The sequence below is a fragment of the Pogoniulus pusillus genome, chromosome 42, assembly GCF_015220805.1.
Source record: "Pogoniulus pusillus isolate bPogPus1 chromosome 42, bPogPus1.pri, whole genome shotgun sequence".
Classification (NCBI taxonomy): domain Eukaryota; kingdom Metazoa; phylum Chordata; class Aves; order Piciformes; family Lybiidae; genus Pogoniulus; species Pogoniulus pusillus.
Window position 1 is genome coordinate 2241694 of NC_087305.1, and position 23474 is coordinate 2265167.

Consider the following 23474-nt stretch of genomic DNA (forward strand, 5'->3'; position numbering starts at 1 on the left):
CATGAGTAGGAGGAGCATTAGAGCAGGAAGAATTACTGCTAGAGCCACTAAATCCTCCTTACATTATTTACTTATTGAATGACTTTTAATCCATTAATTCTCCAAGAGGCCAAGGGAGCAGGGGAAGAGGATGTTTGAAGAGCACCAAACATGAAGCTGCACACAGAGCAAGGCAAAAGAGCTGCCCAAGGGCTGCAAACTGGCACAGTGCTGCAGGCAGAAGGGCTGAGCTTGGCTCCTGCATGCAGATCATAGGATCAGAGGATATTAGGGGTTGGAAGAGACCCAAGGAGATCATCCAGTCCAGTGCCCCAACCCCCTGCCAGAGCAGGACCACACAATCTAGCACAGATCATAAAGGAACACATCCAGACTGGCCTGGAAAGGCTCTAGAGAAGGAGACTCCACAACCTCTCTGGGCAGCCTGTGCCAGGGCTCTGGGAACCTTCCAGGCAAGAAGTTCCCCCTTGTGTTGAGCTGCAACCTCCTGTGCTGCAGCTTCCATCCACTGCTCCTGCTCCTATCCCAGGGAGCAGAGTCTGTCCCCCCCTCCTGACCCCCAGCCCTCAGACGTTTATAAGCATTGATTAAATCCCCTCTCAGTCTTCTCCAGACTAAGCAGCCCCAGGTCCCTCAGCCTCCCTCCAGGCCCCTCATCATCCTCACCACTCTCTCCAGCACATCCCTGTGCTTCTTCAACTGGGGAGCCCAAAACTGAAGGCAGTACTCAAGAGGAGGTCTCACCAGGGCAGAGTAGCTCTGTCTGTCCAGGTCTCCCTGGCTGGCCTCACAGCCTGCAGCTGTATCAGCCAAGCCTCCCAGTTTGGTGTCAGATGGCTACCAACTCCTGGCAACTCAAGCCTGAAGGGCACAACCTCCTCCATGTATATCCCCAAGAACAGCAGGAATCCTGTTGCTGGAACTCCACTGTGATCCCAAAGCTTATTTACACCTTGGCAAGGGGAGGGTCAGGCTGGATAAAAGGGAGAGATCTCTTACACCAAGGGTGGGGACAGCCTGGCCCAGGGCACCCAGAGAGGTGGGGGATGTCCCATCCCTGGAACCATCCCAGGTCAGGTTGTTTGAGGCTCTGGGCACCCAAAAACCACCAGAAGTGACTGAAGGGAAAGTTTGTGCCTTGTGCAGGGGCAGCAGCTGGAGCTGAGTGCAGCTTGCCAGGCTCCCAGAGGAGAGGCCATTCCTGTGGCTTCCAGAGAACTCAGCTCAGCTTAAGCAGCCACACCGGGGGTGGGGGAAGCAATTATTGGCTTTGCCTCTGCTGCATGACAGCAGGTTAGGAGCTGGGAGAGAGAGTTAGGTGAAGTCTCCTGCTGAGGAAGGTTGCTTGGTGGGGTGGCTGTGTATAAAAGTGAGCTGAGAGGCAGGCTGGCAGGACAGCTTCAGGGGCAGGAGAGCTGGAACTGCTCTGTGGTCTCTCCCAGCAAGCAGGTAATGAACTTCAGCAAGTTGGCACTGCCTCAGTGCTCAGAGGTGCTTGTGCCAGAAGGAGCCTGCATTGGAGGAGACTGCACAGGGCACTTTGTAAGGAGCAGGGACCTGAGAGCAGAAACTGCCTAAGCTGAACGCATCCCTCCCATACCAAGAGGGACTTGCATGAAGTGTTTGAGGTCCAAACGTTCTTAAACTTTGTCAGGGGGCTCAAGAGTCCTAACTTAGACCTTCATCTGAAATTTCCAGATGTTAAATCTCTCTATGATGAGCTAACTCAGACTTGGAGAGGCTGAGAATCCAGCTGTGGCTCCCAGAGGCACTGGGGTGCAGAATTGGAGCTCCAGAACTGTAACCTTCTCGACCCTCTGAGATCAAAGCGGAGCTGGAACGTAGTTATGGCCAGAATGTTGCTTTGTTCTCTCACAGGATGGAGAAGTCCACGAAGATCTTTGTCAGTGCTGTCCTGCTTGCCATGTCTGTGGGAATCTGCTTGGCCCAGCACTGGTCTTATGGTCTGCAGCCAGGAGGCAAGAGGAGCACCGAGGACCTGATGGAATCGTTTCAGGAGGTAGGTTGTAGACTGCAACTCAGAAGTCTGTCCCCAGCTTCCTGAGCAGCCCTTTTAGGTCCTGAGAGGCCAGAGCTGCTCTAGCAGAGAGCTATCTCCTGAAGGCTGTGTCACTGCCCCATGCAGATGGCAGCTCAGATGGACAGCCTGGGGGAGCTGCAGAAGGTTGGCTGCACAGGCTCCCAGCAGCGTGCCAGGAGCAGGGAGCTGCAGGAAGCCATGGTAAGGAAAATGGTTTTGCCTTTACCACTGTGGGAATGGCTCAGGCTGGGAAAGCACAGGGAGGAAAGAGAAAAGAGATGCAAAGGGAGGAGGGAGAGGCATGCAAGTTCACTTGTGGCAGCAGTGCTCTGCCCTCGTTCTCTGCATCCCTCTCAAGCACCTCAGAGCTGCAGTCCCAGGACAGGGCCAGGTTATTCTTAGGCTCCTGCTGTTGCAATGTCATTACTCACTAAAGCCAAAACAAAGTCAAACACATTCTACCTTCATACTCTGCAGCACTCACAGCTGCTTAACTTCAAAGGCTCACTTTGCCAGCTGAAGGACCAAGCCATATGGAAGCTGCTGCTCCCCAAGTCCCTAGGCTGGGAAATGTATTTTCCATTAGATGCTCTAATGCAGTGACAGCAGCAACTCCACGTCCAAGCCACCTGCCAGGGGAAGCACTCCCCAGCAAAAATGTGCTCTTTAATTAACATAGCAACACCTTGAGTGAGCCAGATGGGCACCACCCTCTGCAGTGTCTCTGAGCTGTCCCACAAGTTGGAACACTCAATCTGTGCTTTGGCTTCGGAGCCAAGACCCAAAGTTTCAAGTTCACACTTTGGCCTGAGCAAGGGCCCAGGTTCAGCAGCAGCAGAATCCTCCTTAGCACTCCCTGGAGGAGCTGGCAGTGAGCACAAACCAAAGCACACAATGGGCATGAGTAACTTACCCAGGCAGTGCAGCTGCCCCAAGCACTTCAGGCTCAGAGGTGAGGACAGAAACAGTCAAGGAGGAGCCCAGGTGCAGCAGGATGGGGCACAGGAAGGTGGTTTCCATTTGACCAGCACTCAGGTAGACAGAGAAGGTTAACAGGGCACCTGTGCCACTGGCAGTACCCCTGCCAGATGCCTGCAAGCCTAGCTCTCAGCTCTCTGTGCAGCTGCTTGAGCTCAGAGACATTCCACAGACTGCTGCTTTATGCAGGCTCAGGCCTCATGCCCTGAACTGCTGTCAGCAGCTGCTGGGTTGGCCTCCAGGAGCTGCTGCAGCGGTGGAGCCATTAACAGATGGGAAACTGGTCATGCCCTTTGGGATGAAAAGGGCCATTATTGGGGTCAGTTACATTATACTGTGCCACCAGACCCATGGGCAGGTGGCAGAGAGACCATGTTGGGTCAGACTGAGGTCACTCTAATCCCCCTTCCAACGGAGATCACAGTGTGAGGAGTTCAGCATCTGCCTGGGCTTTACAATTCCATCATCAAGGTTATTTTTTCCCTCTAAATCAAGTCCATGATGTGTGCTTGCAGGAAAGCCTGATGGAAGGAGAAGCCAGGCCAAAGAAGATTTAAACCCACAAAGCCAAACAGAAGAAAGGACCCAGAATACCATTTCAAAGCTGTGTTCAAACCAATTCCTCTTCAAATGGCTTTTGCTTAGCTTGTGTTACATGAATAAAGCCTCTGAAGCTGTGTTGGAGTGGCAGAATGGTTATGTGCAGGGCTCCTGTGCCAGCAGTGTGGGCACTCAGCAGCATGGGGTCTGCCTTGTGTCCTGCAGTGGACACCTGGGATGGGACAGCTTCAGCTCCACAGGGACAGGGGCAGTGCCCAGCCTCCCTGGCACAGATCACACAGTAACACCACCTCAGGAGAAGCCAAGAGCCAGCTTCCTGCTGCAGTGCAGCCCCCTCTGTGCTCTGGCTTCGCTCATTTATTGGAGGAAGGTATTTACAAAGGTGACAGGGGCACACCAGGAGCATCTCTAGCCCTTGCCTCACAGTTAGTGACCCAGGTGCCAACTGCCCAGGGAGGTGCAGGCTCCCACCCCCAGGCTCCCTCCTGCACTGCCCTCAGAGCCAGGCTAGGAGCTGTTCTGGTTCCTCATTCAGCTGCTCTAAGAGGAAGAAAGGAAGCCCAGGTGATGTCTGCAGTCTTCAGAGGTGGGGCTTGGCACTAAGCCATCACCTACCTCCAGGATCTCCACTCACAGACATGTTCCATGACATCCACATCCTCCTGGATTGAAGACAAACACGTCCCAGGGTCTGTGCTGTCACTAAACCTTTACGATGCCAGCAGTGAAAAGACAACATCAATTAAAGCCACTTAGTGGGGCTGAACTGCAGCCTGCTGAGGCCTTGCACCTCTGCCTCAAACACACAAAGCCTGCACGTGAAAAACAGGCTCCAAGCAGCTGCAGGGATCCCAGTGCCAGCAGTCAGCCCAACACAGCACCGAGAGAACCTGTTCACCCTTTGCTCAGCCGCCCCTGTAGCCCTTGGAGCAGCCTCTGCAGTGCCCATCCTGCTCTAAAAGGGCTTTAACACTGAGAGGAGCAGGTGAAATCCTGTGCTTTGGGCAAGCTCCTCTCCTGCCAAGGAGCCCCTGACAGCCTATTTCTGCTTTATTTTACCTAGTCCTAGGAAAGGCTCATTCTGGTCTGCTAAAGAATTGAGTCTGCAACAGCAGAAGTAAGAAAGTAGTTTTTAATGAGCTGAACCAATGCAAGAGGGAGCAGCAATGGGCCAGGAATGCTTTCACCACCACCCCAACCACAGCTGAATCAGGCAGCTCCAAGTTCCTGCTTCCATTTACAAGCACAAAAATAAATAAGGAGTGAGGATCTGAGGCTTCAAACTCCCTGCAGATCTGGGGGCACAGTCTGGAGGTCACTGCTGCAAGCTTTCAAAGCCCTGCAGCTGACAGAGCTGCTCCCACTGGATCCAGTGTCCCTTCCCAAGCCAATCACCCTGCAGGTGTCAGAGCTGCTCTCACTGGATCCAGTGTCCCTTCCCAAGCCAATCACCCTGCAGGTGTCAGAGCTGCTCTCACTGGATCCAGTGTCCCTTCCCAAGCCAATCACCCTGCAGGTGTCAGAGCTGCTCCCACTGGATCCAGTGTCCCTTCCCAAGCCAATCACCCTGCAGGTGTCAGAGTTGATCCCACTGCATCCAGTGTTCCTTCCCAAGCCAATCACCCTGCAGATGTCAGAGCTGCTCCCACTGGATCCAGTGTCCCTTCCCAAGCCAATCACCCTGCAGGTGTCAGAGCTGCTCCCACTGGATTCAGTGCTTCTTCCCAAGCCAATAACCCACTGCCAGGCAAAGCTGCCTGCTTCCCTCTGCCCCCAGTGTGGACTGGAGCACTTCTGGAGCCTGGCAGGGTTTAACTAAAAGCTCCTGCAAACAAGTGCTGAGCAGATTCCTCCCCAGCAAAGGAGTCCTCCACCAGCAGAACTGTAACCCTGGCAGCTGCATGATCCAAAGCAGAGGAGAACTCACAGAGTAGTTGGAGTTGGAAGGGACCTCTGAAGATCATCTAGGCCAGCCCCAAGGAAGGGAGAGGACAGTTAGCCATGCACAAGCCAAGTGCTCTGCAGCAGCCAGAGCCAAGCCTCCTCCTGCTAAAGGACAGCCACAGAGCAGCTCCTCTCCGAGCAGACTTCCTCCCATGAAGTTTCTGTGCAGGGAGCAGCTCCCTCCATGAAACAAAAGCCTTGGTGGAGGTACAAGGTAGAGAAATAGGTTAAAGATACTAAAGCTGGGTCAAAGAAGTCACTTGGACCCAAAACACCCAAAGTGGTTTGTCTGCTCCAACCTGCCAGAGCATCAGCTGGGACTGCAGCAAAGTCTCCTTTGCTCCTGCTGAGTGGTTACCAAAGCAGCTCAAAGCAAACCTGCCCTGAGAAGGAAACGTAGCCAAGAGTGAAGGAAAAGGCAGATACAGGCAAGGCACAAGTGATCAAGAGGTACTGCTGGGTGCTGTGTGAGACCCAGACCACATCCTGCTGTGCTGCCTGAAGCACAGCTCTGACCAAAGACAGAAAGTGGGTTGCTGAGTGAAGGAGCTGCAGAGGTTCCTCCAGTTCATGTGTGCAGAAGGCAGACAGAGCTTACAGCAGGAAGAGGTGGACAGAAAATGGAGACAAGAAAAGCCTGTGGGGCTCAAGTCAAGCAGTGTCTGTGTCCAAACACAGAGTGTGGAGCTGACAAGTCTCACAGTGCACTCAGAGAGGGAGTGAGCCATGGGCAACCTGTCCAGAAAGGCTCAAAGCTTTCCCCTGAGGAGGCAGCAGCCCAGCAGCCCCAGCACACAGGCGTGGATGTATCTGATGTGACTGCACTGCAGCTTCCAGAGGGGCTCCAGCCTGTCCTGTGCATCCAAGACAACCCTGTGCTGACAGCAATCTGCTCTGCAGAGCCAGGCACAGAGCAAGGGCAGCTCCTGCAGGCTGCTGCAGCTGGAGCCATGCTGAAGCCAAAGGAATGTGTGAGAAGAGGAGAAGAGAAGAGCCCAAGCAAGCTGCACTGCCTTGAGGCTTGCCTGGAAAAGGCTTTGCTGAGAAAAACTCTCACTAGGCCCAGAGAACTTCAGTGATAAACCCTGTGAGCAGAGCAGGGGTGCAGAGGCAACTTCTGACAGCCTCTAGAGAGCACAAGGCTGGAGCTCAGCACCAGCTCTGGGACGCAAGCACAAACCAAGCAGGTGACAGCTCAGGAACACCAACTGCTCGGTAGTGTTAGACCCAGGCTCAGCAGAGAGCTTCTGACAAAGGGCTGGGGAGCCTGAATTCTCCCCTGGGAGTGGGCAGCTGCCACCACTGCAGCAGAGGTGAGGACAGGATGGTTGCACTTCACCGTAACCAGCTGACTGCAGAGCCAAGAGTCCTGCTGACAACGCTCAGGTCGTTGCCTGCACTCGAGGTGCTTAGGAGACTGCACAACACCCCCCAGCATCTGTCCCCTCAGGAGCTTCATGGCTTCAGAATGGCTGTGATCAGTTCCTCTTCCTGCCAGCCAGGGCTCGGTGTGCTGCAGGCACAGGAGAAGCCTCCAGACAGCCGCAAAGCACTGCAGGACACCTCTGACCCTGGAGTGGCTTCCCTGGTGCAAATCACCACTGTGACAGCTTCAGACTGGGAATGAGCTCCTGGAATTGCAGCAGTGAGAAAACCTCAGGACAAGCCCAGAGAGAGGAATTGCAGCAGGGCAATTGCTCTGTGACTGGAGTCTCATCACTGGAAAGGCAAACCAGAGGACAGGGAACGCAGCCACAACAGCTCCTCCTGGTATTCCCCACAGCAAAGTCCCAGGGCTGTGGCTGGGAGGTCCCCAGGCTGTGGGGCTGGCCAGCCCCAGCATGCCAGCAGAGAGAAAGCAGCCACTGCACTCCAGGGTCTTCTGCCAGAGCAGCCAGAGAGGATCCTCACTGCAGTCCCTGCTCTGAAGAGACCACGCTGGATTTTCTGGTTTTGGGGGGTGGGGGAGGAGGTTTGGCTTCACGTCTGCTGGGTAGTGGTGGAGCAACCTGGGAAGGTAAACCAAAAGCAGACAGAAAAGGAAACCATTAGCAGCAGGTTAAGGCATCTTGCTTGCCCAGAACCCCAAAAGGTCCTGCAGGACTCGATGCCTCTTTCAGGCCCAGATCTTTGACCCTTCAGTGCCACACGGAGTGGATGATTCTATGATTCCAGCCTGGTTGATTCTATGATGAGAGGGGCAAAAACAGAAGCAGAAAGCTTTTAGTTTCTAGCTTTAGCTGCTTCTGACCTGCAGCCTGACTGGTCTCAGGGACTGGAGCAGTAGGATGAGCAGATGTGTTTCCAGCAGCACCACCCTAGAAGCAGCTGGGAAAATTCCACGGGTGTCTCCTTTCCCAAAGCTGTTTTCCACAGCCCCACCAGCTCTCATTTCCTCACCTCGGCAGAGTTCCTGGGGTTGCTGTTCTCGTAGGGTTTGCTTTTGGGTGGAGGGGGAGGTGGAGTGCTCGGTAAGCCAGCGGTTGCCAACCCATCGGCTTGCAGTGAGGGGAAGCCTGGAAGCAACAAGAGAAGACATCAAAGCAGGCAGAAAAGGGAGGGGAAAAGGGCAGGGAAAGGGACTGACCACGCAGAGCTTTCAGGCAGACTCATTCACTCTCTTGTGTCTCCCATCTGCTAGCAGCTCTCTGCTTTAGCAGCCAGCCCTGAGTGGAGATGGCAGCAGAGTCACAGCTGGATCTCCCTGGGGGTCAGGATGCCCAGAAGCATTCATCAGTGAACCCAAGCTCATGTAAAAAGCTCCTGAGCTAGCAGCAAACTGAGGCCATTAGCACACCAGCAACCTGTGGTGGGGTTTGCTTGCAGCCTGGGCCTCAGCCTGACAATTCACTTTCACTCCAGCTGATGGAGTAGATAAGCACCCAAAGCTCCGAAGTGTTCCTGGGAAGCTGTCCTGCTCGGGTTGAACCCTCTCACCACAGCTCTAGGCTGCTTTGGTTTGTTCTCCACACTGGATGCTGACTCTCTCCACCTAAGAGGAAAGCCACTCAGATCCTCCACTTCAGCTCCTGCTCCCCTACAGCAAGAGCAGCAGAGTGAGAGCTGCCAGTGCCACTGCAGCTGTGCTTTTACTGGAACCTCATCTATGTCCTGCTTCAGAGGTAGCTGCAGAGCCACTGGCCCTGCACAGAAGGAACTCTGCAAATGACTTTGCTAAGTCTTCAGGATCAATTCCTTCTCCTTCAGGAGGAACATTCAGCAGCTGAGTTTCCAAGCTGCAGAGCAGCTTTGCCTGTAGCTTTCTGCCACACGATGGAGTTTTTGTTCATTAACTAACAAAGCCTCCAGGACTTATCCAGTGGTCAGAGAGCTGCTGAGCTAACTGCTGCAGTCTCATCCCAGGAACTCACAGAAGATACTCCTCCAGCGTGTGCTGAAGCCACCTGGCTGGATGCAGTTATGAGCATCTACACTGATGAAATGTGATGTCTGTGGTGAGCTTTAATGCATCTCCCCACAAGTCAACACAGGAGAAAACAAGAAAGAAAGGGAAGATAAAAACTGCTTTCTGGAATTCATCTGAGGGACCAACTCTGACAAGTGAGAGGAAGCTCCAAGTATAACAGCAATGCTTTGATACCTCTGCCAGATTCTGTTACCTAATGAAAACGTCCACAAAGATCAAGAGCCCAGAGCCACTCTCTGTGAACTATTTCAAGAGCAGCTCCTCCCTCTCCCCACTGAGGCTGCCTCAGCAAATCTGTGGTAATCTCTGCTCCTGGAGGTGCTGCTGAAGGATGTGGCAGTGCTCTATGCCAGAACTTACTTTGGGTTCTTGGGGTTTTGGGGGTGATGGGTGGTGGGCTCTGAGTGCTTGACTGCTGGAGTGAAGAACTCTGAAGCAGAGTCAGTCTGTTGTCTCCTAACTGCAGACTCTTTGGCCTTTGTGCCTTCCCAGACATACCCTGGTGGAAACAAAGAGCAGAGAGAAGCTGTAGCAGCCAGCAAGGCTGCTGCACAGGCAATCAGACCTGTCACAAAGGCATCACCGTGCTGCAGGAAGGTGCACTCAGGTGAAACGCAGGACTGAGAGCCCTGCCCTAGCTGAGCCCCATCAGGGAGCTCAGACTGCTCCCAGGACACTGCCCTGCTTGGGGCTGACATGGAGCTCTTGGGATCAGATGATCACTCTGGGTCTCACTGCCAATCTCATTGCTTAAGGGTCCCCAGCAGACTTTCCCTTACAACCCCCCCAGCCTCTTTCATGTTTTCTTTGCAGATCATTTGCCCCAGGAGCAAGCTCCTGCCCTGAGGTCTGCCACAGAGCAGATGCAAGATCCAGCTTTGCCAAGGCCCAAGCTGGTTGACCTTGCTACCAGATTAACTTCATCCAGCTCCCAGTCCACCAAACTGATCTTCCCCTCACACTAAAGCTGGTTTGTGCAGCGATGCTGAGTGACAGCAGCTGAACAGCTGGCTTGACAGCTGGATTTTGGGCTAGCAGTGCCTGCCTGCTCCAAAGCCCAGAACAATTCTAGGTGGTGCTGAGCACATCACGGAGCCCTCCCCTCCCACAGATGAGGGCACTTGGATGGAGCATCAGTGCCTCATGCTGCAGCCCAGCTGTGGCAGGAGGGCTCCAACTAAGCGAGCAGGAGTGGCTCAGATGAGCAAAGCTGTTGGTATCTGAACCCCTCCTACCACTTAATGAAGTTTCCAGCAACAAGCACGGCTGAAAACAAAGCAAACACTCAAACTTCCCGCTCTGGCCTCTGTGATTCTATTACTGTCATTAGTAGCAGTACATCTTTTTACCATTTTGGAGGTCAGTTCCAGTTCTGGCTCCTTCTCTACAATGACCTGAGACTTGCTGAGACTCCACTCCTTCCGTTTCAGCTTGCAGATGCGGTTATCAGCATCGTCCCTCATGGGCAGCTCCTCAGCTCTGGAAGCTGTTGATGTTCTTCTCTCCAAGAGAGGCTCCAGGATAGAGCTGTAGCCCCACACCCAGAGAGTGAAACCCCAGGAAGCATGAGTCCAGCAGCCTTTTAAAGCTCCAGGTGTCCAAACACTGTGACCCCGCAGTTTGCCTTAGAGATGACTGCAGAGGCCTGAGATGTGACCATGGAGCTCTCCTGGCAGCTGTGCTCCTGTTGTGCCAGCAGCTGTGCTCTGTCTTGTGTCCTCTGCTTGCAGAGGGAGCCAGACCTGCATTTCGTGCCTCAGCCTGCGCTGTGACCACGAGCAAGCAGCTCCACTCCCTGGCTGCCTCAGCTGCGAACTGCAGCGTGCAGAGCAGTGGCAGCAGCAGATGTGCTGCCCTCAGGCCGGTGCAGCAAGCACCACACTGGCGTGGAGCTGTATAGAGCACAGCAAACTGAGCAGCCCTCTGCAGTCTCACACCTCTGCTTTCCAGGACTGGTGTGCACCTGACACCCACTGCCTCTGCCCCTCTGTAGCACCTGGGGCTCAGAGGCAGACAGGGGGGAGCAGCTCCCAGGACTGTCCCTAGCTGTAAGATGCACAGTGCTGGGATGCAGCTCAGGTCTCCCAGGTGCCGTGCACGGAGTAACTGCACTGCAGCAGTGCCCAGCCCCAGCAAGGGCAGGGCCCAGCTCCCTGGCACATGCTGTGCTAGTTTGAGCCTAGCTGGGGTATTTTGGGGAGAAGAATTAGATGCTAGGCTGTGAAAAGGGAACAAAGGTGATGGCTGCTGCACTCAGAGGCTTACTGAGATGTATAAGAACAAGAACACAAACACAGACAACACAGAGTTTGCTCTCTGGCTTTTGGGCTGCACTTCTCTCTCTAACCCAACTTGCTGCCTGACTAATCCTTCTGCTTCCTAACCCCCCTGGCCAAACCCTCCAAACCCACTTTGAACGTAAGGCAAAGTCTGGGGTAAGGTAGAGGGGTGGAGAGAAGGTGGAAGGGTGGTTGGGGAGTCCCTCCTGGGGACTCTGGTTTCTGGGAGGGCTGCTGTGTTTCTGCATGACTTTTTGAACTGGTCCCTTTCTGCCTGTGGCTGTAGCTGATTGTAACTCTCTGCTTGCACCTTGTGCCAAGCTGTCAGTATAAAAGCTTCACTCAATTTCCAGCCTGCTGAGTCTAGCCTGGGTGATTTATCACAAGTGTGTGTGTGGGGGACAGGGATGTGATGGTTTGGGGCTTCAAACTAGCCCAAGGGAACACCCAAACCATCCCCCCCGCGGAGGCTGAGTACTGACCCGTCTGAGCCTGGCCTGGAGGAGGTGCTGTCCGACGAGGCAGAGGATGTGGAGGCCACAGAAGATGCCAGTGAGGTGACAGAGAGGCGCCGCAGGGTGGAGGCCATGATGTAGGGCAGCACCACAGAGCCTGCCCTGCTCGGCTTCCGCTGCGTCAGGGAGGGAGGCTGCAGGCAAACAGCTGCCCTGAGCCCCGCGGCACCGACCCGGCCGGAGCAGGGGGGCAGCTGCGTGCCAGGCACAGCCAGGCTGGCTCACCAGAGTTATCACCCCGTACTGCTTCTCCACCTTCCTCCTCAGCTCTTTGAAGCAGGCTGTCAGTCTGTCGTGCAGAGGCTTCAGCTGCTCCGTCAGCTTCTCGCCGTGGATCCTAATCCCTTCTGCCAACAGTGGCATCTGAAAGGAGGGAGAGAATCAAGACACAAAAGGACAAATCAGCTCTGCTGCTCCAGGGCAGGATTCTCCATGCGTGCTGCACACCTCAGGCACACTCAGAGGACTTCAGCTGGGTCCTGAGTTTGCAGAGGCAAAAAAGGGAATCCCATGGTAAAGCAGCTCAGCCCCTGGCTAGGGACACTGCAGGAACTGGGCTCTGAGCTCCATGTGCTCAAGAAACAGGACCACTCTTCTCCATCACTCCCTGCAGGGCTTCCCACTCCAGTTCCACCCACACTCACACGTGGTGCTCCCACTCTCTCCCCAGGACCATACCTGCAGAGCAATCAGGTGCTTCAGCAGCTCAATTTTATCTTGATCTTCAGGATGTTCCTGAAGATACTTCTCTGTGAAGAAGGCCTGGGAGCAGAGAGAGGCGATACAGACACAGCCTGGCTCTCAGTTAACTGACTGAAGGTCCCTTTGCTTCAAAAGCAGCCAGGCTTGGCTTCAACACCTCCAGCCACAGCCACTCCACCACCTCCCTGGGCAGCCCATTCCAATGCCAATCACTCTCTGCCAACAACTTCCTCCTAACATCCAGCCTCAACCTGCCCTGGCACAGCTTGAGGCTGTGTCCCTTTGTTCTGTTGCTGTCTGCCTGGCAGCAGAGCCCAACCCCACCTGGCTACAGGCTCCCTTCAGGCAGCTGCAGCCATCAATGAGCTCTGCCCTGAGCCTCCTCTGCTGCAGGCTGCACCCCCCCAGGCTCCCTCAGCCTCTCCTCACAGGGCTGTGCTCCAGGCCCCTCCTCAGCCTTGCTGCCCTTCTCTGGGCACTCTCCAGCACCTCAACATCTCTCTTGACTTGAGGAGCCCAGAACTGGACACAACCCTCAGCTGCAGGGACACAACCCTCAGCTGCAGCCTTACAGTGGTGCCCATTGCCATCCTGAGCTGCAGCCTTACAGTGGTGCCCATTGCCATCCTGTGCTGCATCCTTACAGTGGTGCCCATTGCCATCCTGAGCTGCAGCCTTACAGTGGTGCCCATTGCCATCCTGTGCTGCAGCCTTACAGGGGTGCCCATTGCCACCCCATGCTGCAGCCTGCTGCTCTGAGCTGCATCACCATTCTTGCTCTGAAGAACTTTTCTTTTTCCTAGCTAAAATGCTTTGCAGTTTTCCCTTTGCCTTTAAGAACAGCACTCTGATCTCCTTCACCCTCTCCATGCATCCCTTACCCTGCCTTCCATGAACAGGGCCTGTGTCCCCCCTGCTGTTTGCATGCTAGTGGCAAGGTTCTGGTGTCAAGAGGAGGTCAGCCTGGGAGAGGGCTGCCCAGCAGGTCCCAGGGGGCATTTCTTGAAAGTGTCCAATTAGTTCAAGAAAGCACATCTTAAAAATGCAGACTCTGGCTTTTGGCAGCAGGGACACGACTCAAACTCAGGATTTTAGCCGCCCACAAAAGCCAAATGTCCTCTGCTGCTCTTCAGCTGAGATAGGAAAAAGTGACCCAGAAGTACTTCCAGATGTGGCTGCAGATATTTTCTGGTTCCCACTTTCAACTGCTTTCCACTTTTGTAATTCTAAACTCGATGTCAACCTTAATTCATAAAATGGGGAGGACCCAGGGCCAAGCTCAGCGCTGGCAAAGCAGGCAGCTCCTCTGGAAGCAGCAGGGTTGGATCCCAGAGAAATCAGACCCTCTGCCATTTAACTGCTGCACTTCATTCCATGTGCCTGGGACACAGCTGAGTAGAATTAAATGCTTTTAACACCATGCCTCCAGCTGCTGGAAGCAAGCAGGCTCTTGTGCTGGGAACACCAGCATCAGGTACTGGAGATAAACAGCACAAGTGACTCACAGCCAGGACAAGGGAGAACATTCCCTGCTCAGCTGAAGCCAACTGACTAAAGCTGGAGAGGCATTGGGGCTCTTTCCCTGAACACATTCCCTTTGCTGCCAGACTCTACAGACATTACCTGCTGGCAAGAGGATCACAGATGTCAGGGGTTGGAAGAGACCCAAAGAGCTCATCCAGTCCAACCCCCCCCCGCCAGAGCAGGACCACACAATCCAGCTCAGGGCACACAGGAACACATCCAGACAGGCCTGGAAAAGCTCCACAGAAGGAGACTCCACAACCTCTCTGGGCAGCCTGTGCCAGGGCTCTGGGACCCTTCCAGTCAAGAAGTTGCCCTTGTGCTGAGCTGCAACCTCCTGTGCTGCAGCTTCCATCCACTGCTGCTTGTCCTGTCCCAGGGAACAGCAAGTGGAGCCTGTCCCCTCGCATCACCTGCCTCAGCCTGTGCTTCCAACCCAGTGGAGAAAGGTCAGCTCTGTCCTGCCTGCACTGCTCCCTGGGCTGCCCCCAAGCACCTACACATCCCCACGAGGCAGGGCCACACTACTGCCCCCTCCGAGGATGAGGTGCAGCAGAGGTGGCTCAGGCAGAGAGGTACAGGGGACACTGCAGACATGAGGGCTCCCTCTTGGGGCCTGCTGCAAAGAATCACAGAATCATAGAATCAAGCAGGCTGGAAGAAACCTCCAAGCTCATCCAGTCCAACCTAGCACCCAGCCCTATCCAGTCAACCAGACCATGGCACTAAGTGTCTCATCCAGTCTCTTCCTGAACACCTCCAGGGACAGTGCCTCCACCACCTCCCTGGGCAGCCCATTCCAATGCCAATCACTCTCTCTGCCAACAACTTCCTCCTCACATCCAGCCTAGACTTCCCCCAGCAACTTGAGACTGTGTCCCCTTGTTCTATTGCTGGTTGCCTGGGAGAAGAGGCCACCCCCACCTGGCTACAGCCTCCCTGCAGGTAGTTGTAGACTGCAATGAGGTCACCCCTGAGCCTCCTCTGCTGCAGGCTGCACACCCCCAGCTCCCTCAGCCTCTCCTCATAGGGTTTGTGTTCCAGGCACCTCCCCAGCTTTGTTGCCCTTCTCTGGACACCTTCCAGCACCTCAACATCTCTCTTGAACTGAGTGTCCCAGAACTGGACACAGCACTCAAGGTGTGGCCTGAGCAATGCCGAGTCCAGGGGCAGAATAACCTCCCTTGTCCTACTGGCCACACTGCTCCTGATGCAGGCCAGGATGCCATTGGCTCTCTTGGCCACCTGGGCACACTGCTGCCTCATTTTCAGCCTACTATCTATCAGTACCCCCAGGTCCCTTTCCTCCTGGCTGCTCTCAGCCACTCAGTCCCCAGCCTGTAGCGCTGCTTGGGGTTGTTGTGGCCAAAGTGCAGAATCCTGCCCTTGGCCTTGTTAAATCTCACCCCATTGGCCTCTGCCCACCTATCCAGCTCTCATACAGCCAAAGCTGAGCCTGAGCTGGAACTCCTCACATCTCAGCTCCAGCAGGGCAGAGGCCACCAGGCCGAGCTAGGGAGAAGTGTGCAGGAGACCTTCTCGTAGTTGGTGTAGCCGCCCATGACCGCGGGGTCCACGATGCCGCTCAGCAGCATGGAGAGGGGGTGCACAGGCAGGCTGCGGTCCCAGCCCTGCTGCTGGGTCATGTTGCTGATCTTCTCGTTGGTCAGCTCCATCGTCTCGATGGCGTTCTGCAGGGGGCTCAGCTCCTCCTGGCACAGAGAGGCAGCACAACAAACCCTCGGTCACCTCCGCTGGGCAGGGCGGTGTCAGCCCTGCTGCGTGCACGGCAGCCCAGGGGCTCCCAGCAGAGGATCACAGATGTCAGGGCTTGGAAGAGACCCAAAGAGATCATCCAGTCCAACCCCCCCTGCCAGAGCAGGACCACACAGTCTAGCTCAAGGCACACACAGGAACACATCCAGACAGGCCTGGAAAGGCTCTAGAGAAGGAGACTCCACAACCTCTCTGGGCAGCCTGTGCCAGGGCTCTGGGACCCTTCCAGGCAAGAAGTTCCCCCTTGTGCTGAGCTGGAATCTCCTGTGCTGCAGCTTCCATCCATTGCTGCTTGTCCTATCCCAGGGAGCAGTGAGCAGAGCCTGTCCCCATCTCCTGACCCCCAGCCCTCAGAGATTTATAAACATTGATTCAATCCCCTCTCAGTCCTCTCCAGACTAAGCAGCCCCAGGTCCCTCAGCCTCTCCTCATCAGGCAGTGCTCCAGTCCCCTCATCATCCTCATAGCCCTCCCCTGGACCCTCTCAGCAGATCCCTTTCCTCCTTCAAGTGGGGAGCCCAGAGGATGCTGTTGCTGTCCTGCCACTGGGGATGAACTCAAGAATGCTCCTAGGCCTTAGGCTGAAGGAACAGCCCAGGGCTTGGCTGCTGGACTGCAGAGCACGGTGCAGAAGTGACCACTCTCCAGCCAGCCAGAGTGGAACTTTGCTGCCTCGGGTAGAGCTGTCTGCAGATGGCATCAAAGGGCCAAGGAGATGCACATCTGCTCTTGGAACTTACTGGCATGCCACATGCTCCAGGGAAAGACTGGCAAGACTGGCAGCCCTGGCATGACAGGCTGGAGGGAGGGAGGTGCAGCCCCAGGCAGAACTCACCGTTGTGGTGTGTTTGACTTCAAACCACTTGAGGATGCCTGGAAACGAATAGGCTGTGGTGTAGGTTGTCCTTTCTATCCACATGTTCTGGTGGGAGAAGGAAGAAATCCACATGAGCACAGGAGCAAGGGAAGATGCCATGGCACTGCACATCTCAACAGCTGAGCTGATCCTTCCTGCCCACAGGCTGCCCTCCTGGAGGATGGCTGCACCCCCCACAGCCTACCAGGCACAGGGTTGGACTCTGGGACACCACAATGTTGATGGATTCCAGCTCAAGGCCTCCGAGTACCACAGCATCAACTACAGACCCCCCCTCAACCCTACCACTGGCTCTGTGCAACGACTGCAAGGTGAAGCTCAGACCTTTGTGTGCCACAGGTGAGGGAAAGGACAGGGTGACAGCTCAAAATGCCACCAAAAATAAGTCAGCCCCCAGAACCACTCCCTCCCAGCACAGACCCAAAGCAGCTGGCACCAGGAGCAGAGGACTCACAGCAAACTCGTTGTCAGGGTCCTTTTCCCCCTTCCTGAGGGGTCGGGAGTGGATGAACTGCTGCACCTCGTTGGCTCTGTAGTAGCTAGGCAGAAGCAGAGGCAGTGCTGAGTGCTGTCACCTCTCACCCTCCCTACAGCAATGCTCTGCTGTTTGCTCCCAGAAACAACAAAGCCTAAACTGAACTGTGAAAGACAAAGACACTAAGGTGCCCCCCAGCCTGTGCCCAGGCTAGCTGAGAGAAGTACAGGGGAGATGCTGGGGGAAAGGAACATGAATTACTTTAGGATCTGCTCAGGAACTGGTTTGTCTTTATAATTAGGTGGCAGGTTCATCACAGGCTTCACAATAAAGCACTGCACATCTGAGCAGCTGCAGTTAAGGATGAAAAACTGTGAATCCCTTGAGGAAAAGAGGAGAGGGAGAGCAGCACCCTCCCTGCCTTCATCAAGTGTCAGAGACTTCCCAACAATTCCCTCTGCTCTTGTCATGTCTGCAGGAAGCGTTTGCAGCTCATCAACAACCACAGGCATTGTGCTGCTGCCTGCAGTCTGCTCCTGAGCTAAAAGCCCCAAAAGGTGAGGGCTGCACAAGGACCTCCAGCTACTGCAATTCCCTAGGGAAGCACCTGGGAAGCTCAGGACTGGTGGAAAAGCAGCCTGGTGAAGTGTGCAGGCATGCCCTGAGACTGCCCAGCTGACTTGGCACCTCCAGCTCACTGTTATGGACCACCCAGAAGGAAGAAGGAGGCACTTCAGCATGGAAGGGCAAGGAAATAGCTCTGAGCAAAAGTGGGTAAGAGAAAAAAGAGAACTTGAGACAAAGGAGGTTAAAAAGGCACAAAAATGAAGACAAACTGCAGACCCACCCAGGCCTGCCCAGCACCAGTGACCTGGGCACTGCAGCTGCTCAGCTCCTCTGGAAGGTTTGTCAGGATCCAAGAACCACCTGTACCCAATCCAAGCTATGCAGCTGCTCCCCTTTAGAACGGGGCCATGCCAGACACCCGGAACCAAACACCCCCAAACTTCCAGAAGAGCTCAGATCTGAATCCAAATTTTGCAGTTCAGGTTCACCTTGGGCCAAAAAACTTCAGAGCAAACACAAACAGATGCAAAGGAAGTAGCTTTGAAACAAAGCAGCAATAGAAGAGGCATTTTTTGATACCAAGTTTGGTCTTGAATGGATTTTAATTTCCTGTGTAGCTTCAGTGCTTGGCAGGCTCCTTGCAGGAGAAGCATTTGGTAGCACTGCTTGGGCTGTGCCTTTGTGCACAGGCTGTGAAGCCAAGATGCAGCATCAGGCTCCAGCCTGGCCTGCCTAACAGGCTGGGAGCCCAGGAACGTGGCTTTTAACTGAGCTACACCTCCCAGGAGCACGCCTGCTGCTGACTTACCTTCCGGGGCTTTTAGCTCATGAGCAGGCTGCAAGCAGCAGCACAATGCCTGTGGTTGTTGATGAGCTGCAAACCCTTCCTGCAGTCACAAACAAAAGCCTGAAACCCCCTGGCCAGGTTGCACTTGGTCATGCCCACAAGCAAGAGGATCCCAAGCCTCGTGGTGTGCTGTGGCACACAGCTGAGAGCTCCAGCAGCACAACCAAGGGCAAGGCTGCTCAGCCAGCAGCCTCCATATCAACACCATCACTCCACACTCCTCCAAAAGAGACTCCCAGGGGAAAACCAGAAGGCAGCAACTCCAGCAGTGCCAGGGAACTGCAGGCAGAGGAGAGCAGGCTGCCACCTCCTGTACCCCACTCGGCTGCATTTCACCTCTTGCACTGCCGAAGCGCAGCAGACTGCACTGCAGCAGCCAGCACCGAGCTTGTGAAGGCAGCACAAGAAATCCTCTCCCAGTCTGTCAGGGTCTCACCCCAACCTCAGCTACTCTAAACTCTGCCAGCACCAAGCCCTCTCTCTCAGCATGCCTGAGCTCACCACTGCAGCTGCAGACAGCCTCACTTCCATGCTCCATGCCTGCCTCCAAGGACCCCCAGGAGCTGTATGTTGCTTGCTTATTGTTGTTTCCTCATCGTGCTGCTTTAGCAAAGGGGCAGATCTGACTGTGCCAAAGCCCAACAGAACCAAAAGATACACTGTTTAGGAGAAGACCTGATCTCCTCCCCTGGGGGAGCAGTGCTGGTCATCTTCTCAGCACTGGGGAACTGGGTCAGCAGCTTCAGGTTGAAGTCCTCCCTCCGCTCGTACTCTTTGCCACGGTAGATGAAAATTTTGTTCTGTGGGTAGCAGAAGAAAGAGAGACTTAACACTAAACAGTGGCTAATAGCAGCAGTCAGCCTCCTGAGCACAAAGGCTCGGGAGAGAGTCTGGATAAATCCAGGGAAGAACACCCAAAGCATCCACACCAGATCCCGCTGCAGCGCACAGACTCCATCAGAGCTCGTGACACCAGCCCCTGGCCTCTACACTCCTCTCTTCATACAGCCTGAGATGCTTTGAAATGCTGAAGGGATTTAGATCTTGGCATCATTCAAAGAAACAGGAGTATAGGCTGGATATTAGGAGGAAGTTCTTCACAGAGAGAGTGATTTCCCATTGGAATGGGCTGCCCAGGGAGGTGGTGGAGGCACCATCCCTGGAGGTCTTCAAGCAAAGCTTGGATGAGACACTTAGTGCCATGGTCTGGTTGATTGGATAGGGCTGGGTGCTAGGTTGGACTGGATGATCTTGGAGGTCTCTTCCAACCTGCTTGATTCTATGATTCTATGACATCTCAATTTTCATGGAAGCTCTGCAGGAGTTGTGACTTTTAGGGCCCTCACCAGTCCCGAGCTGAGTGCTGAAGGGTCCTTACCCGGAGGAAGGAGGGGAAGCCCTGCCCATAGTATCCAACAGCAAAGTACTCTGGCTGGGGCCTCATGGCCTTCATGATGTTCTCATAGAAAGCAGCTCTCTTCTTCTGCAAGGCAAAAGTCAGCAGCACTTCACTGCCCAGGGGCACTGCCAGCCTGCAGCCCACACTGCCACCCTCCCTCCCTGCCTGCCCTTTCGGCTCTCCCCCACAGAACACTTTCCACATTGGGTTTTTTGATGCAGGATCTCAGATCCGTTGACTTGCTTCACTATTTGGCTTGTCTGGGCCAGAGCCAACTTCACAGCCTGCTTTGCAGCCGTCAGGACAGTGCCATGTGCCCCAGGATTGCAGAGGGGCACTCAGACCCTGAACTACTGCAGCACAGATCAGGCAGCAGTGTGCTCTGGAAGCGAGCGGGCACGGACGGGCACGGACGGCAGCGAAGTGGCAGCAGCAGCACTGAGCAGGTGACAGACCACAAACCCCATCTGGTTACATCTTGAACAGCTACAGAACACAACTCAGAACCCAGCTGACCCTTACAGCTCTGTGCTCTGACACAGTGGTTGCAGCACAGAAAATACCACGGGGATGAGGTTTATGGAGCCTGAAAATGCACCACGTAAAGGTTACCTCCCGTGATGAGCATCAAGAATGCCAACCACCTGCAGGTGATGCTTTCATGCTCATTACAAGGTCAAACCCTTTCATTTTGCAACGAAATATGAACTGTACTCCTGGTACTGTGCTTTACAGAAGCCAGAGGGGGCACAGAGGTGTTGTCTGGGACTTCTCCTGCTCAACAACATCACCTGGAGAGAAGAGATTCTTACCAGGAGATGGCCAAGCCCCTCATAATCAAAGACCTTGTTCTCATACATGTCAGCCAGCTCCTTGCTCAGCTGAATGGCTTTTTCCCACATCTCCAGGGAGGGTGAAGGGAGGCAGGTGGGGAAGAAGAGCACAAGCAAAAGAAAAGACTGTTAAGAGCATCGGAGGGCACAGGGAGGTGAACAAGCTCAGCTGATTTCCACCCAGGCAGGACTTCCCTGCGTTGCCACCTCCACCCCCCAGCCCCCAGGCTGCCCATTATTGGCACTGATTTTCACAGTCACACAACTCTTGTGGGCTGTGGAAGCAAAAGGGAGTTACTAAGTGAGGTTTGTATTGCTGCTCCTGACAGGGAAACTGAGGCACAAAGTCTACACTGCAAAGGATCGAAGCTGAGGTGGTCTCCCACTCTAACACTTTCTCCCCTGCACCCAGGTTCCCTGGGTCTGTCTCAGCCCTGGCAGGACCATCTAAGGGCAGCTAAGCCCAGCTCAGCCCCAGCCAGCCAAGCTCTGCTTGCTGCACAAAGCCTGCCACAAGCAGCAAGGAAAGCACCTCCAGATTTTCACCTCCTCTGCAGTTAATTGTTCAGAAGCTCTTTGACTGGCAAGGAAGCAGAAGGATTCAAATACTCCCAGGACAAATCTATGCCCTGCTGATGCCAGTCCTCTGGTCCTCATCACACAGCCAGGCCTAAGCATCAACACTTTAACCCCTGGAAGCTCTTGGAGCAGCTGCATCAGCAGAGGGCTGCAAGGACCCTGCAGGGACACTCACTTTGCCCTTGTCGAAGAAGGAGATGATTTCCTGGTAGAGCTTCTCCTTGAGCTCCTGCTGGGAGTAGACACAGTAGCTGTCCCTCTGCAGGAGGTGGGGGACACAGGGCTCCTCTGACCACTGCCAGAGAAGGACAGAAGACAAAGATGAAGGAACTGGAACAATTTCAGCTGAACAAATCCTTACTCACGCTGCAGGGATGCAATCAGGATGAGGCCACTGTTAAAGCAAGCAGCTGTGCAGTGCCACAGGCATACACACACACACTGCAGCTCCCCAGCAGCCAGCAAGAACTTCAAACACCTCCAGTTTGCTCTAGGAACCATCTGATCTGATTGGGGGTGCTGCTGGAGGAGAAGCTCAACAGGAGCCAGCAGTGTGCACCTGCAGCCCAGAAAGCCAAGCAGAGCCTGGGCTGCAGCAGCAGAATGGTGGCCAGCAGGGTCAGGGAGGGGATTCTCCCCCTCTGCTGAGAGCCCACCTGGAGCACTGCATCCAGCTCTGGAGCCCCTGGGACAAGAGGGATGTGGAGATGCTGAAGAGTGTCCAGAGCAGGGCCAGGAGGATGCTCAGAGGCTGCAGCAGCTCTGCTGTGAGCACAGACTGAAAGAGTTGGGGCTGTGCAGGCTGGAGCAGAGGAGGCTCCCAGGTGACCTTCTTGTGGCCTGCCAGCATCTGAAGGGGGCTCAAAAAAAAGCTGTGGAGGGACTTTTGAGGCTGTGAGGGAGTGGCAGGAGTGGGGGGAATGGAGCAAAGGTGGAGGTGGGGAGAGTGAGGCTGGAGGTGAGGAGGAAGTTGCTGAGCAGGAGAGTGGTGAGAGGCTGGAATGGGTTTCCCAGGGAGGTGGTTGAGGCCCCATGGCTGGAGGTGTTTGAGGCCAGGCTGGCCGAGGCTGTGTGCAGCCTGCTCTAGGGTAGGGTGTCCCTGGGCATGGCAGGGGGGTTGGAACTGGCTGCTCCTTGTGGTCCCTTCCAGCCCTGCCTGAATCTATGATCCTCCTCTCCCCCTGCAGTCAAAAAGCTTCAGTTCCCTGCAAAGATTCTCCCAGCACCAAGAGTTCATTTAAAGGCAGTTCAGGGATTCTCTGAACTTGGACCACATTCAGTCACATCTGGCAAGATCTTTCCAGTGTGAATTCAGGACTGACTGCTCCTGCAGAGCTGGGGTGGTTCTGGCTCAGGGGCTCACACAGGGGCACTACCTGCCCCTGCATGCTTTACAGGCTGGCCAAGCTAAACTGAGACGTTTTAACTTGTGCCCACAATGCTGGCAAAGCTCTGTCCTAGCACTCTGACCATGGGCATTATCTCCCAGCTCACTACAGCTCTGTTTCACCCAGAGCAGGCAACAAAGTCTTTCTCATAACATCTTTACTTTCATCCACTGAGCTGCTCTGCAAGCTCATGGAGCTTCTCAATGCCCACTGGAGCCTGGGCAATGCCAAGGAACATCAGCCAAAAGAGAACAAAGAAAGGAATTGTTTCCTCTGAGCTGTCTGCACTTCACTGAACCCCCACACCCCGAGAGTGGCCACCAGGAGTGGCTGTGGTGCAATACCTGCAGCAGCTCTGCGTGGAGCAGCAGGGTGTAAGCTGCCTCGGTGTAGTTCTCACAGTCTGTGTGCAGGTCCCGCAGCTTGTAGAGGTACCTAAAGACAGCACCAGCAGCTGGCACTCGGGTGGGGGCTCCTGTGGCCAGAAGAGCAGCAGGAAGAAAGGCTTCTGCACAGGTTGATGGAGGGGAGCTCCCTACCTGATGTAAATGTCCTCTCGTTTCTTCTCCTTATAAAAGTTCTGCCAACAAGAGAAAGAAGTCAAACTTCACCACGTGGAGCACCAGGGATTTGCAGGACCCACTCCACACAAGCAACCCAAGCAGCAGCTTTAGGGGTTTCAAAGCTCTCTGGTGCCTCTCTAGCTACAGGCAGCCCTGCAGCTACCCCTTTAACATCGAGTGAGCCCCCAGTCACCTCTGG

At 54.7% G+C, this 23474-nt stretch overlaps 2 protein-coding genes across 3 annotated transcripts in view; one reads left to right on the forward strand and one right to left on the reverse strand.

Moving 5' to 3' along the window:
• Positions 1 to 1019: 1019 nt before the first annotated feature.
• GNRH1 (gonadotropin releasing hormone 1) lies at positions 1020 to 3696 on the forward strand. 2 transcript variants are annotated; one of them, XM_064175691.1, is made up of 4 exons: positions 1020 to 1072; positions 1879 to 2020; positions 2147 to 2242; positions 3535 to 3696. In XM_064175691.1, the coding sequence occupies exons 1-4, from the start codon at positions 1047 to 1049 to the stop codon at positions 3574 to 3576; spliced, it is 306 nt and encodes a 101-aa protein (XP_064031761.1). In that variant the 5' UTR covers positions 1020 to 1046; the 3' UTR covers positions 3577 to 3696. The 2 variants fall into 2 exon arrangements, with proteins under 2 accessions (XP_064031761.1, XP_064031762.1); XM_064175692.1 differs by lacking the exon at positions 1020 to 1072 and adding an exon at positions 1143 to 1449.
• Positions 3697 to 3871: 175 nt separating this feature from the next.
• The window catches only part of DOCK5 (dedicator of cytokinesis 5), a 75194-nt gene continuing 55591 nt past the window's right edge, over positions 3872 to 23474 (reverse strand). The window contains exons 36-52 of the mRNA XM_064175693.1: positions 23252 to 23292; positions 23057 to 23147; positions 21500 to 21619; positions 20725 to 20814; positions 19892 to 19996; positions 19172 to 19313; positions 17361 to 17442; positions 17079 to 17163; positions 16583 to 16669; positions 15507 to 15683; positions 12424 to 12507; positions 11971 to 12108; positions 11713 to 11879; positions 10301 to 10478; positions 9312 to 9450; positions 7925 to 8040; positions 3872 to 7533 (exon numbers count right to left, since the gene is read on the reverse strand). Of these exons, the coding sequence (XP_064031763.1) occupies positions 7432 to 7533; positions 7925 to 8040; positions 9312 to 9450; positions 10301 to 10478; positions 11713 to 11879; positions 11971 to 12108; positions 12424 to 12507; positions 15507 to 15683; positions 16583 to 16669; positions 17079 to 17163; positions 17361 to 17442; positions 19172 to 19313; positions 19892 to 19996; positions 20725 to 20814; positions 21500 to 21619; positions 23057 to 23147; positions 23252 to 23292 (1944 nt within the window). The 3' untranslated portion in view covers positions 3872 to 7431. The remainder of the gene's footprint in view (positions 7534 to 7924; positions 8041 to 9311; positions 9451 to 10300; positions 10479 to 11712; positions 11880 to 11970; positions 12109 to 12423; positions 12508 to 15506; positions 15684 to 16582; positions 16670 to 17078; positions 17164 to 17360; positions 17443 to 19171; positions 19314 to 19891; positions 19997 to 20724; positions 20815 to 21499; positions 21620 to 23056; positions 23148 to 23251; positions 23293 to 23474) is intronic.

Excerpts from the sequence above, each read along its gene's own strand:
- GNRH1 (XM_064175691.1), top strand. The coding sequence starts at position 1,047 with ATGTCCCATCCCTGGAACCATCCCAG. Across the intron at positions 1,073-1,878 it reads CATCCCTGGAACCATCCCAG|GATGGAGAAGTCCACGAAGA; the intron begins GTCAGGTTGTTT and ends GTTCTCTCACAG. Across the intron at positions 2,021-2,146 it reads TGATGGAATCGTTTCAGGAG|ATGGCAGCTCAGATGGACAG; the intron begins GTAGGTTGTAGA and ends TGCCCCATGCAG.